General features: G+C 36.6%; 1 protein-coding gene across 6 annotated transcripts in view; it reads right to left on the reverse strand.

Moving 5' to 3' along the window:
- LOC129355730 (contactin-associated protein-like 4) overlaps nucleotides 1-12,567 on the reverse strand; it is a 164,629-nt gene that overhangs the window by 17,361 nt on the left and 134,701 nt on the right. For 3 of the 6 annotated variants that reach the window (XM_055025327.1, XM_055025329.1, XM_055025328.1), the window contains 3 exons: nucleotides 11,797-12,015; nucleotides 10,060-10,131; nucleotides 8,285-8,718 (listed from right to left, as the gene is read on the reverse strand). In XM_055025327.1, the coding sequence (XP_054881302.1) occupies nucleotides 8,519-8,718; nucleotides 10,060-10,131; nucleotides 11,797-12,015 (491 nt within the window). In that variant the 3' untranslated portion in view covers nucleotides 8,285-8,518. Of the gene's footprint in view, nucleotides 1-5,733; nucleotides 6,308-8,284; nucleotides 8,719-10,059; nucleotides 10,132-11,796; nucleotides 12,016-12,567 lie in introns of those variants that run through there. The other 3 variants (XM_055025333.1, XM_055025331.1, XM_055025330.1) reach the window with 2 other exon arrangements.

A 12,567-nucleotide genomic window follows, 5' to 3' on the forward strand; every position in this document is an offset into this window, starting at 1 on the left:
GCCTGGTCAATTTCATCTCTTTCTTTGGAAACTGTTGCTGCTGTTTTGGAGGAAGTGAAAACAACCCAAACAGACTCACACATTGAAGGACGACTATAAGTAAATAAAACTGTGTTTGCTTACAACAGATTCAAAGAGCTGCGATGGCAGCTTGTCCAAACATCCAAATCTCAGGATCCTGCAGGAAACAGGCCTGACACAAACAACAGCGGCAGTCTGTCACAGAACAAAGGAGTCTGGCTGTATTTATAGCCACTGCGAAGACGACAAACGCTTTGCAGGTGTGCAGCAATAATCTAAAAATGAGCTGGGGAGAAGAGTCCAAAATGGTATTTTTCTCTGAGGTAAAGATGGATTTGGTCCCTAAGGAGGCGCATCGTTATCTGCATTAACAATTCTCCAAACTGGAGCAAAGATCATCTTTAACTTTGTCACTCACTGCAGAAGTGAAGCTCAGTTATTCGAAACGTAATCTGCAAATTCTGAGTGAACTTTTAACATTTTGCACATATAGAATGCAAATTGGTGTTTCCATCTGCTGGGTTGAAGTAAACCAACCAGGCTAAAGCATATTTTCATCAGATGGTGATGCTTTGCTATGGCTGTAATGAACAGGAAGTAGCATGGAGTCCCGTGGCTCTGGTAGGGCACAGACCAACCAATGGAGAGGAAGTTTCCTTATGACGGAGCTAATTCTGTAAATTTCCATTTTCCCTTTTCTGCATTAACTCTTTTTTCGCCAAAGCCAAAAACTACAGAAGTTTATTGCATTAAACAAAGAAGAAAAAGAAAAAGATGACTTATCTCATAATTATGAGATCTGTAACATCAAAATAACAAATGTTTTTGCAAGAACGTAACATTTTACAGCACAATCGAGTAACTATGTGCGGTGGCCCAAATCAACACTGTAGGTTTCCTTTTGAGTAGCTATTAATATTTTAATATGATCAAAAAGTAAATTTCCCATAAATTCTCTCTTTAAATGTCATACAGGAAACATTCATCTTGTTCTTTCATCGTTACCCGTATGTTCTGCTTCTAGTCTTTGGGTCATTTTCCTGCCGTAAATCTCTGCGTTTTTCACCTCCACGCCTGGACAGCCATGTAAACAGCAGCTCTGCACTGTAACTAGCACCACATCCGGCTGTATTAGTGTCTGCTCAGGTAATAGAGAGGAGAGGACGGGTGAGAGACGGATCTGCATGGCAATGAGGGAAGCTGAGGCAGGAAAGGCGAGGCTGCTGTAATTAAAAGGCCATCCTGTCATACAGAAAGATGCAAGCAGCTGGGTTGCTGCTCATGCACATCATCCAGAAACATCACTGCTGTAATTTCAATTAAACACCATTGAATGGATGAACAGCCAGTCATCTGAATAGCTATAAGTAGCTTGTTTGGCCCAGGAAGAGATTTCGTCAATCAGCAGTTACTCCCAAAGCGCCAGTGCTGCAATTAATGAGCTGCAGCTGATTCACATGTGATCTTTCTCACACTCAGAAGAATCTGGCGGCCTATTTAAAGCACCTATTATGCTTCCTTGAACCGATTAGGAGAGGATTAAACATGTTTATTAAGATTTTATGCAGGTTTGCATAAAATAATTCTTATTTTTAGCAGTTTTGTGGAGTCTTGTCCCTTTAAATCCATTTAAGCAGCAAACAAATGTGCAATTATATAACCACACATCTTTGAAAAGCAGAAGTGGAGCCTCCTACACATCCAACAAGAATATAGAAAGCGGTTTCTGGATGATAAGTCAACAACAACATACATTATTTTTCCAGCAGCCATTATAGGTGTGTTGTAGATGTTATAGAGAAGAGGAATTTGAACATTGATGGTCTCTGGTTTGGGTAGCTGGCAACTATGGGAAATTGCTCCGAATTCACCAAAACTACCAGATTAACAGCCACATAGTCCACTTTAGTCCAACTCTAGCTGTTTTGCCGGGAAAGATTGGTTCATTTGCTGTTCACATTGAATGCATATGTGAACAGCAAGCAAACTGGAGACCACTCCAAAAGCAGGAAGCGAATTGTAATGCAAGGCATTTTGGGTAAATACAACCAAAACAAACATGCTAGCCCAGCGCTAGCAGAAGAAATGATTCGTGATCTTTAGCAAAAGACAAAAGAGAAATTCTACAATTGCTAAAATCTGACAGTACTCCACTTTTTGTTTAGATTTTGTGAAGAAGAAAAGTGCGTTCTGTGTCTTCCTCAGAGGTTTTCATGTGATGTTCTTCACTAGTTTTTGATGTAGCGCCCCTACAGGCGAGGAGGGGAACTGGTTTTCCAAAGGGTTTGGTTTGTTTGACACGTCAGCTGCTTAAAATGTAACAAATGTTGAAATTTTGTTTCCAAATCAAACTGAGTCCACTGAACTATGAGGTGTAAAATCACCCTGAGTTATGAAACAACATTTTATCAACTAGAGACTGAAGAATAATGGTATGAAAGAGTGTAATTTGATTTACTGGTAGACATAAATCATCTCTATACAGGATAAATGCTACTTTTGAACACATGGTGCAGAGTTTGCAGAATGTAAGAGGAACAAAGAAGAACAATAAAGTATCTTCATGAACCAATGAGAAACATAAAACTCTGTGTCAAGTTTCAGCTGCAGATGAAACATCAGCATTTTCAGAATATTTCTGCTTCTGTTTGCTGCACTCACCACAAATGAGTCCAAAAATCTGAGCTTATCTGATGGTAATGATATTTCCACATATGCTTAAGATGCCAGTTATCATCCTCACATCTGGTCTCTGATCTCATCCAGTAAGATTTAGATAAACTGAGTGGGGATTAGTGAATCATCTCGTTTCCTCGGGCGTCTGAACATTAAAACAGGCAGAGAGGATAAGTGGCTCTTCACAGAGAATCACTCCGACACCCACTGCTCCTCAACGCGGCACATCTACATATTTCCTCTCATCTCTGGGATGGAAACAGCCGTCAGAAATGTCAGCACTGAAGGATGCGCTTCCTCCCACGGTACGACTGGAAGGAACACTTACTGTAAACATGAAAGTAAGTAAATGGGGATCAGGCTTAAACGAGTATCAGGCTCATTTAACTAGTGAACTAAAGAGCTCATTGGTTCAAGGGTTTCACCTTCGACTTAATTTCTCTCTTTTATTTTTTGTCTGCTATCAATGCAAAAGGTGAAACAAATGGTAAGAAACGTACAATTCTCGACAGTGGAATATCTTATGTTTTTGGTTTCTTCAATGGTTTACAAATAAACAGCTGTTTATCGATATCTTCTCACTCAAATTTGTATGTGAGTGAACGCAGAACAGTAAATAAGTTTACAAATAGAGTATATTACAATATTTGGTATGAAACTGATAAAACTCATGAAATTATTAAAATATTAATCAAAAGTTGCATCTGAATTTGATAAGTAATACTTAAAACTAAATAATATTCAATAATAATAATATATAATGATCTTCTCACATTGATCAATCCCTCCAGGATTTTTGTAGTCAAAATCATTGATTTTGTGACGGTAACTTAGAAATATTTGCAAAACATTTTGCCATGTTTTTTCTTACATATGGCACTAAACGTGACTTCTTGTTACTCTCCATAACAACCACAAGCTGTGTTTCGATTGACCAATTTTCAATTTGATATATAGAAAATAAATTTGCTCAATGGAAACACATCAATTGGTTTTATGATTCAATCAAATTAGTTCATTTTGCACAATGGAAAAACTTTTTTCACATCACATGAGTCGGATGATCAAAAACAGGATGTTACTACTGAAAGAAGCTACAAAGAAGATGTCAGGAAGTAGCTTGAGGACAACAGAATTGCATGTTGTTTTTTTAATGTCTTACCGCATGAACAAAGTTAATCTTTGTGATTTTAATTGCATTTATGATTTAATAGAAATAGCTGGGTATTGAAAAAACAGAAACTCCTGCAGAGTATAACTCGACATCTGGTAAGGCCGAGGCAGTAGAAGAAGAAACACTGCCACCTGTAGGTGGGAGTTAGCATCGTTTTGACGCAATATTTTTTGACAATTTTTGCAGAAAATTGGCAACAAACTAACAGTTATGCATCAGTGTGAAAAAGTGTTGAATTTTGTTTACTTGACGCCAATTCTTTGTACCATCATGACTGATGTAATTTGACAATAAACAGATAAAATCTGCTTTTGTTTGATAAGATAATGTTTAAGAACAACTGTTATCTTTTATGAGTCTACAGGGACACATAAAAGTTTATTGCGGGCCAGATTTGGCCCTCAAACCTTGAGTTGAAACATATATGTGATAAGACAGAGACAGTAAAATTTTTTCTGCTTTAAAGATCAAACTCAAACTGAGACATGAATTATTCACTTTGTGGATTTACCAGCTTTTGTCAATCGAGTGTTAAGTCACATTTCCTCATTTTTTATCACCTTTTTTCCTTGTTGTGCCATGATTGTTTCAGAAATCCTTTCAGGTTATTTTCCTGTCTCATTTCATCACAAGAGCAAACAAACCACCTGTCAAGATCGAAGTAGATTAGGGGTTCAGAAGCACATTAAGCAGCTCTGCATGCAGTCAGCTGTCAGTGTTAAAAGCTTTGCTCTTCGGAGCCATTAGCAGGCCTGAATGTGAAGCTCCCTGCAGGCGTGGATGGGAAGAAACATCCTGTACAAGGCATTCCTAAAAAGCTAAAAAAAACAAACTAAGTAAAAATAAAAAAAGAAAACAAACCCTTACTTATAAGAAAATATCTCCACAAATAGCCAAAGAAGAGTGCAGTACCCTCAAAACAAATGTGCGCTTTGCTCATTTGCATGATTGGAGAGAGAAGGACTTTGAAGATGCCTTTTGATAACTGAAAAAAACAACAACCAAAAAACAGCACCGCAGCAAAAAGTCGCTGGAAGAAAATCACTCATGAAAATGTTTAATTCATATGCTGACTTCAGTTAGAAGAACTATCTAATGTGATGGTATTTTATGGAGATTTTCTGGCTGAGTGCTCCTTAAAAATGTTTTTTCTTTAAAGACCTCTTCCTCCTCCAGGCCTACTGCTCTTGATATCTCTACTGTTTGTATAAAAACATCAAGTGAAGATATTTTTAAAAAGTTTCTGAGGAAAGTATTTTAAAAAAATCAAAACAAAAACCTTTTATTGATATGAATGTGAAAGATGCTGATTCGTTCCTGTTTCAGATCTCACTATCATCTGAACAAAATGGCAGTTTTGGCAAACAAGGACGAATCAGCAGGGTAGAAAAAAAAACCCCAGTTTGATTTTTTTATGTGGAAAGTGATAATTTAGTCCAGAAATAATACACTACAAAATGGTCTCATTGCTAACGCTAGTGCTAGCTTAAGCTGTTTTCTGAAAAGTATTTGCTCTCTTTTATCAAACAAATTTCAATATTAATCTAGGTCTACCCTTGTGTTCCTAATTACATTCTGAACATCTGAGTATAAAACCTAATTTTGGTATATAAACTACATATTCCACATGTTACTAAAAGGCGCTATGCTAAAGGGATCCACAATTAGCGATAGCAACATTTATTTCAGATGTAAAAACAATACAGTCAAAATGAAGCAGGCTGTTTAGTTTTTCTAAATGTAAAAAAATTTATATTGTTTACGGTGCAATGCATTCTGGGTAGATGACGTATGCTAGGTGCTACAGCCCTAGCGTCATCCAGCCAGAACAGTAATTATTGCCCAATAAAAATAATAAAATTTGAATCGGATCGTGTTCAAATATAAGGCAAGAGGAGATGAAGACGACAACAATCAAATGGAGGAAGACATTTTGCAGAAAAATAGGTATTTGTGCTGCTTGGAAATGCTAACATAGAAGGAGATGGTTGTTTGCTGCAAGTAGCTTCAGTTTTTAACTCAAGCTGTTCACAGTAAAAATAAAAACATTTCCTCAAATATATCAGAATGGTGTGTTAGAAATAAAAAGATGCTTCAGGATCCCTGTAAAACATCCATTTATAATCTTCCTATTTGTTTTGATTTTGAGTTAGCTCCTGCTAATGCTGTTAGCTCCAGCTGATACAGTAAACAGTAGATCACAACGTAAAATTACAACATATTTTAGGCCGAAATGTTCAAGTCATCATGGATCCCTTTCAGCAAAGTGGTGAAAAGTTTTTGCTTCGTTTCACAAAAATGACATTTTGCGTGTGAAAACATCCGTATATGTTAAAAACTTTGAATCTGCTGTCTTTGTTTTTCGTCTACCTGAGTTTCTGCACCTTGGATCCTGCTCATCTGGTTCAACTCCATGCACTACTTTGTTTTTAATATCTGAAAAAGAACGAGGAAGTGAGTCCATTAGTGATCTGAAAGGTCAAAACACAACAGCTGGCAACCAAATTACTACTTTCAGATTTCTTTGACATTAAAAGATAAAACATGGAGATGAATGTAACTGCACTATGATCGGCTCACAGATCTACAGGTTTCAGGCTGTAAATTGGAAGTTAAGGTAAAAGGTAAACTAAACGTTTGATCATAACAGAGCACAGCTTCAATTATCTCATTTGTTAAATTAGTTACAAAATAAATGGGGACTAATATTTTATGGCTAAAATTCAACATGTAATCAACATTTCCACTTGTTTTCTGTAACAGGAATTACCATTAGCTTCTTGCGAATGATATTTAGTGTTTTAAATGTTTTCTTTCTTGGATATAATTTGGAAAATAATTAGTGAAATTACAATCTACAGAAAAACAAACAAACAAAAGATAGATATTAAAGAGACACCAGACTCCCACTGATCTCCTAGTAACTTCATGATGAGACTTTTATTAAATTAATGTACAATTTTGATAATAAACATTAATTCTTTTTTTAAATCTTCCTTTGGCCTGATAAAAAGAAAAAATAAATATTCCTGTATTTTGAAATGTTGCCTGAAGAAACATGTTTGTTTGATCTTTTGCTCAGATTCTTTTGGATAGTTGATTCAAGAACTACTTAAAGATATAGATTGATAGTTGAAGTGGGGTTGCTGAGTTAGTAATGAGCAGTAAGTATCCTACCTGCAGTCAGCCGCCTCAACGTTAAATTCTAATGTGCTAATAATGTTAGCAGCTATCTGGAACCAAGCTAACAGCTACTCAAGGAAAGCTAAGAGCTACATCAATTCAAGCTAATGGCTACTCTCAGATTAACTCAGCAGGTCTTGACGTTCAATTGAATGTTTTTGCTAAATTCTGTTTAACAACATATTTTTTCCATGTTGTAAGTGCAATAATCAATATTAAGGAATTATTTTCTCAAAACAAGCTCCATTATCTTGCTAAAAAGTTACTTGTTAGTTTATTTTAAGTGTATGAACATGTCTGCACTAGAAACTAGATAAAAAAAAATACTTGAATCTCTAAACATAGCTTATGCTGACCGCTGGCTACTGCAGGTAAAATAGTGACTATTCGTAATTACTCCATACATCCCCAAATGTCCTCTTAAGATATTCAAAAAGGGTTCAAAACATTTGAAGAGTTGGCATTGTTACTCCACAAAGCAGCATACACAATAAAAAGGTTTGCATTTGAGCAAACAGCAGCTCCGACAAACTCCTCAAGAACCCGATTAAAGATTAAAAAAATTCATTTACATACACAAACATTCATTCTTTTCCTACAGAAAAGATGCCATGAGTATGCCGAAGTATTAAAGCCACGCTAAGATTAAATTTAAAAATCATAATAATTTGAGAATAAAGTTGAAATTTTTGAAAATAATGTCAAAATTATTTTTATTCTTCCATTGTGATATAAACAAGTCAAAGTATAATAAAGCTGTAAAATTACAAAAAGAAATACATAAAATTACTCTTTTTATTTAAAATGTTTTACACTGTATATAAATTATCTAAGTGGAAATAATATAAGGATAAAGTTGAAGTAATTTGAGAATAATGTCGCAAAGTTTCTTTTTTTAAATTAAATTATTTCTGACAGTGTGACAACAAATCAAATAAAGCATAATTAAATAATTTTTGGAGATTAAATTCAGAAAATTACTTTTATGTAAAACAAATCCACTGATATAAACAAATTATTGAAGGCAAAAATAATCAGAGAATAAATTCAAAATAATTGAAGAATGAAGTCTTAATGTTATGACTTTATTTTCATACATTTCAGTTTTATGACTTTATTCTGGTAACTGTATGTTTTTATGTTCATAGCGTGGCCCTAACACTCCGTCGCACATCAGAAACATCACAATCATGAAGTTAAAACAATCCATAAAACCACCTTTCACCAATGTTCACATTTACATCTTTAATATTTACAGTTTCTTAAACAAGGATTTTAACACCTCCGCTCCATATTTACACAATATACAGTAAAGGTCAAAACGTTGTGCTGTTCCATGTTTTTCCGAGTCCATTTTTGCATCCATCAAAGAGAGTAACTGGCTCGTAGTGCAGCGTGAGGCGCGGTTCTGTCCGCAGCCTCCTCCTGGATGAACACCAGCGCATCGTCCTGGCCGGCCGCCGCTCACATGAAAAACTCCTTTGAGTTTTCACCAGAGTCGTTTTTCCGGCCGTCAGTTTGGTTGCTGTAGTGGAAATCTTGGCTCTCTTCCTGTTTGGCCGCCTTGACTTCACGACTCCGATACGTCTCTTTTCTCCTGTAGAGGAATCTGGCGGTGATGGCGAAGACGGTAACGATCACAAAGATGGCGACCGCTATGACACCTGGGGGGGCAGAGAGCATTCGCAAACACAGAGACGATGTTTGGGTTGTGCAGCCCGGACAGAAAGAACCGTGAAAAAAAAAAATCCTTCATCATTTATGGACGGGAACTGATAGGAACACCGGTTCCATTATCCATAAGAATCCCTCTGTGAAACAAACATTTCAATGTGGAAAATGAAAATCAATATATTCTCATTTATGAAATATGAGAGTAAATGTTAAAGTGACACCACAAAGACTTTGCACCTGAAATTTAAGCATTTTCAAGGACTTCAAACACCAGTTAATCAAGTCTGTTGTTATTTTTATGTCGTATGTTTGGTCTTATAAATGTTACCAACCACTTCTCATCAAAACTTAAAAAAAGTTTTTTCATACTTCAAACTTGTGTCTTAAAGTGACGTTTCAATAGATTTGCATCTAAAGCAATAAAATATTTCTTATTAAATTTTTTTACCTCTTTTAATATTTATTTTACTAGCTTAAATAGCTACCAATTCGATTAATCGATTGTCAGAATATCAATAATTACTCGATTACTACAATAATTCTTTTACGATTTAAAGTATTAGTTTTTTTTTTAAATAATTTTTTCTATTACAATTTTTTACTCTTTATATATTTCTGCTAGCTTAAGTAGAAAATGGGATGAGTTTTTATTTGACTAATCAATTAATCATCAGATTATCGATAGATTACTTGAGTACTAGAATAACTGATGATTTGAAGTTTCTGTGACATTTCCACACGCTGTACACGAACTCCACATCACGAGTATTAATGCATTGTAATCTTTTTTTGTGGTCAATTAAACTTTCAAAGAAAGGAAAGAGAGATATGTTGAGGTTAAAGAGGCAGCCATTATTCTCCAAACGCATAAAAAGTAGAAATTGCCTGAACTCGGCTGATTCTCTGTGAATCCAGCCGTGTGGTCTCAGCACGTCGTGGTCAAATCGTCTCCTTTTGCCCTGCAGTCTGTTTCTTCAGCTCGCTGGAAGTCGGGCCCTTCAGTTCACTCATTTCTCCAAGTTTATAATAATTGGAATTTCAGAATATGTCTGAAATCAATTTCTCTCAGTATCTTTGGTTTTAAAGCCTTGAAACATTTGAAGATAAGAGAGGAAAAGAAAGAAGTTTCCTCAGTCAGCTCAGCTTTAATTACTTTTGCGCTCTTTGTGTGCCGAGTGCCAAAGTCGCCGATTGATTCGATTTTAAGTGACTCGATTCGTGCGGTCATGGCTCCAACCGAGGCAGAGGAGGAGAAATGAAATGAATTTCTGATGGAATATTTCTCTCTATCTCCGCTGTGGGGAAAGGTTGATAGTTTACGGAGAACCTACCTCCGATTAATGCCGAGTCCGACTTCATGGCGTTCACCAGAGGCTGTCCAGAACCAGCAGAACCAGACTGGTCTGCAGCAGAGAGACATTAAAGAAGAGTGAGAAGAAACAAGATTCAGAGAATTTGAGTATTTTTAATGAGAATCAGAGCAGGTCAAAGAAATGCCAGCAGAAATGATGATCACAAGTCCAGATTATGCTCCTAAAACAAGAAGGCAAACAACAACTTAATAAAAAAACAATCAGCTTATAAGTAACAGTAACTTTAAATACAGTTGATTTCCGTCTAGTATTTCAGCGTATTTGATCAAACTCCAGTCCATTTTTCTACTAAATGCAAATCAAACTCTGGTCCGCCTACAAACCTCGGCTCAGTTAAAGTAAACCCTGGTGAGGTTTGAAAGAATATGTCAACGCCAAGCGCAGGGCATTCTGGGTAAATAAAGCCTCAATAACTGCGTTAAGAATACAAATGAGAAAAACGGTAGATTTTAGCTTCTGAATCAAAACTTTAACATGTTTTGATTCAATGTTGTTGATCATAATGGATTGATAAAAGCAGTAGAAAGCATAAAGCCCCTCAGTGGCTGTAATTATGTTTTATAGTTACTGTATTTACATTTGCATGTATAATTTTAATTCTGTGTATATTAAAAAACGTCCTAAATTCTTTCAAGCGTGTGTGTCTAGCTAAAAATCATTCCAAGCCTGAAAATCTCAAACCTTTTGGGATTAGAGCAGAAAAATCTCCGATGAAAATATTGTCTAAGAAACATTTGTTTTGTTGTTTCCTCAGTAAATATTAATGTATTGCCCATCTGCTGAGAACTTAAACACCATCTGTGAATCAAGAGAGCATAAGGCTGGGCAATTATTTCCAGAACAAGGAAAAAGGGCCTGTGCTTGTTTTTGAATCATATTTACAGCTGCGGCCTGAGGATAAAATCTCTCCGCTGAGCTCCTACTGAGGCCCATCTGCTGTTTAACAGAGTCCTGTCCCCAATACGCTTCGTTTATGCACAGATCGATCCGTCATTTAGGATTATTTTTAACAGAAACAGAAAGAAGACAATTTAAATGCTTTTTCTTGAATGTCAGCCCAAGGCATTTGAGAAAATGAAACACTGAGCATTAATCTAATTTGACATTCTGTGGTTTAACTGGTTTAAACTGGAAACAGAAAACATTTAATGTTGCTTGTGTGAAACATAAATGGGTCACAATTCAGCTTTGTTTGTTTCTCGAAGCAGATAAGAGATTTTAAGACACCTTTCTGATAGAAAATGGTGCGTGGTCACTTATTAGGACACAGAAAAGACAGAGTGAGCGTTATTACTTTTACGTCAGATTCTCTGCAGTAAAAGTAAATTTCATGAGCTCCTTCTCCTAAATAAAAGTCTCTCTGTTCAAAATGTTTGTTTTTCCACGGTCATATAATAATTGTTAATAGCACAGCTCATGTAATGTTTGGAGTCAACAGCCAGACCATATAGACGACTGTGGATGTTGTTTGTGAGCATAAAGTTTCTCTGGTATGATAATCTTTCCCTCCAAGATTTTGCAGTTTATTGTGATTTTTTTTGTAATCAGAATGGAGTTACTTTACAAATATTTGCATGTAAATTTGCAATATTTTTTCCTCTAAAACCTGCATGTGGAAAAAAATAGCAAGCAGACAGGTTGGCTCTTGTTGGATCTCGGCTATCTGCAGGTGTGAACACTGAAGTCACACTTTACCTGACAGGTGGTGCGTGTTCTCAGCTGAGTAGGGATTGGCTGAAGCCGACGAGCCGCAGTTGGACCGGACCAAGGGTCCGAGGACGACGACTGGGCTGGAGTCTGGGTGGAGCAGAGCCGCTTTCAGAGGGCTGATGGAGTTATACCGAACCACAGAGAGACAGCCGGCGAAGCCGAGCGCGCCGAGCCGGGCCAGGTCCGGATCCAAGGAGTCCGAATCTGAGAATCAGTCAGTCGAGTTTATTTGTACAGCACGTTTCAACAACAAGGCAGCTTTACATGAGTGCCATCGTTAAAATAATCATCTATGTTGATCAATTTTCTGTAATTGTCAATCAAAACTCAAACCTGGTGTTTTCAGCCTTGATCTAAAGGAACTCAGTGTTTCGGCTGTTTTGCTGTTTTCTGGAAGTTTAGTCCAAATTTGTGGTTCATAGAAGATAAATGCTGCTTCTCCGTGTTTGGTTTTGGTTCTGGGGATGCAGAGCAGAACCAGAACCAGAAGACCTGAGGGGTCTGGAAACTACTGTGTTGTGGTGCTTAGCCGTTCGGTGATTTATAAACTAACAACTGTATTTTAAAGTTCTCTGAGCTACAGGGAGTCAGTGAAGGACTTTATAACTGGGTGATGTTCTCTGTCTTCCTGGTTTTAGTCAGAACGCCAGCAGCAGCGTTCTGGTTCTGATTGATGTTTCAGTCACACCTGTGAAGACACTGTTCCAATAATCAATGTGACTAAAGATGGATGAGTTTCTCTAGATCCTGCTGCAA

The sequence above is a fragment of the Poeciliopsis prolifica genome, unplaced genomic scaffold (genome assembly GCF_027474105.1).
Source record: "Poeciliopsis prolifica strain line A6 unplaced genomic scaffold, Auburn_PproV2 SCAFFOLD143, whole genome shotgun sequence".
Classification (NCBI taxonomy): Eukaryota; Metazoa; Chordata; class Actinopteri; order Cyprinodontiformes; family Poeciliidae; genus Poeciliopsis; species Poeciliopsis prolifica.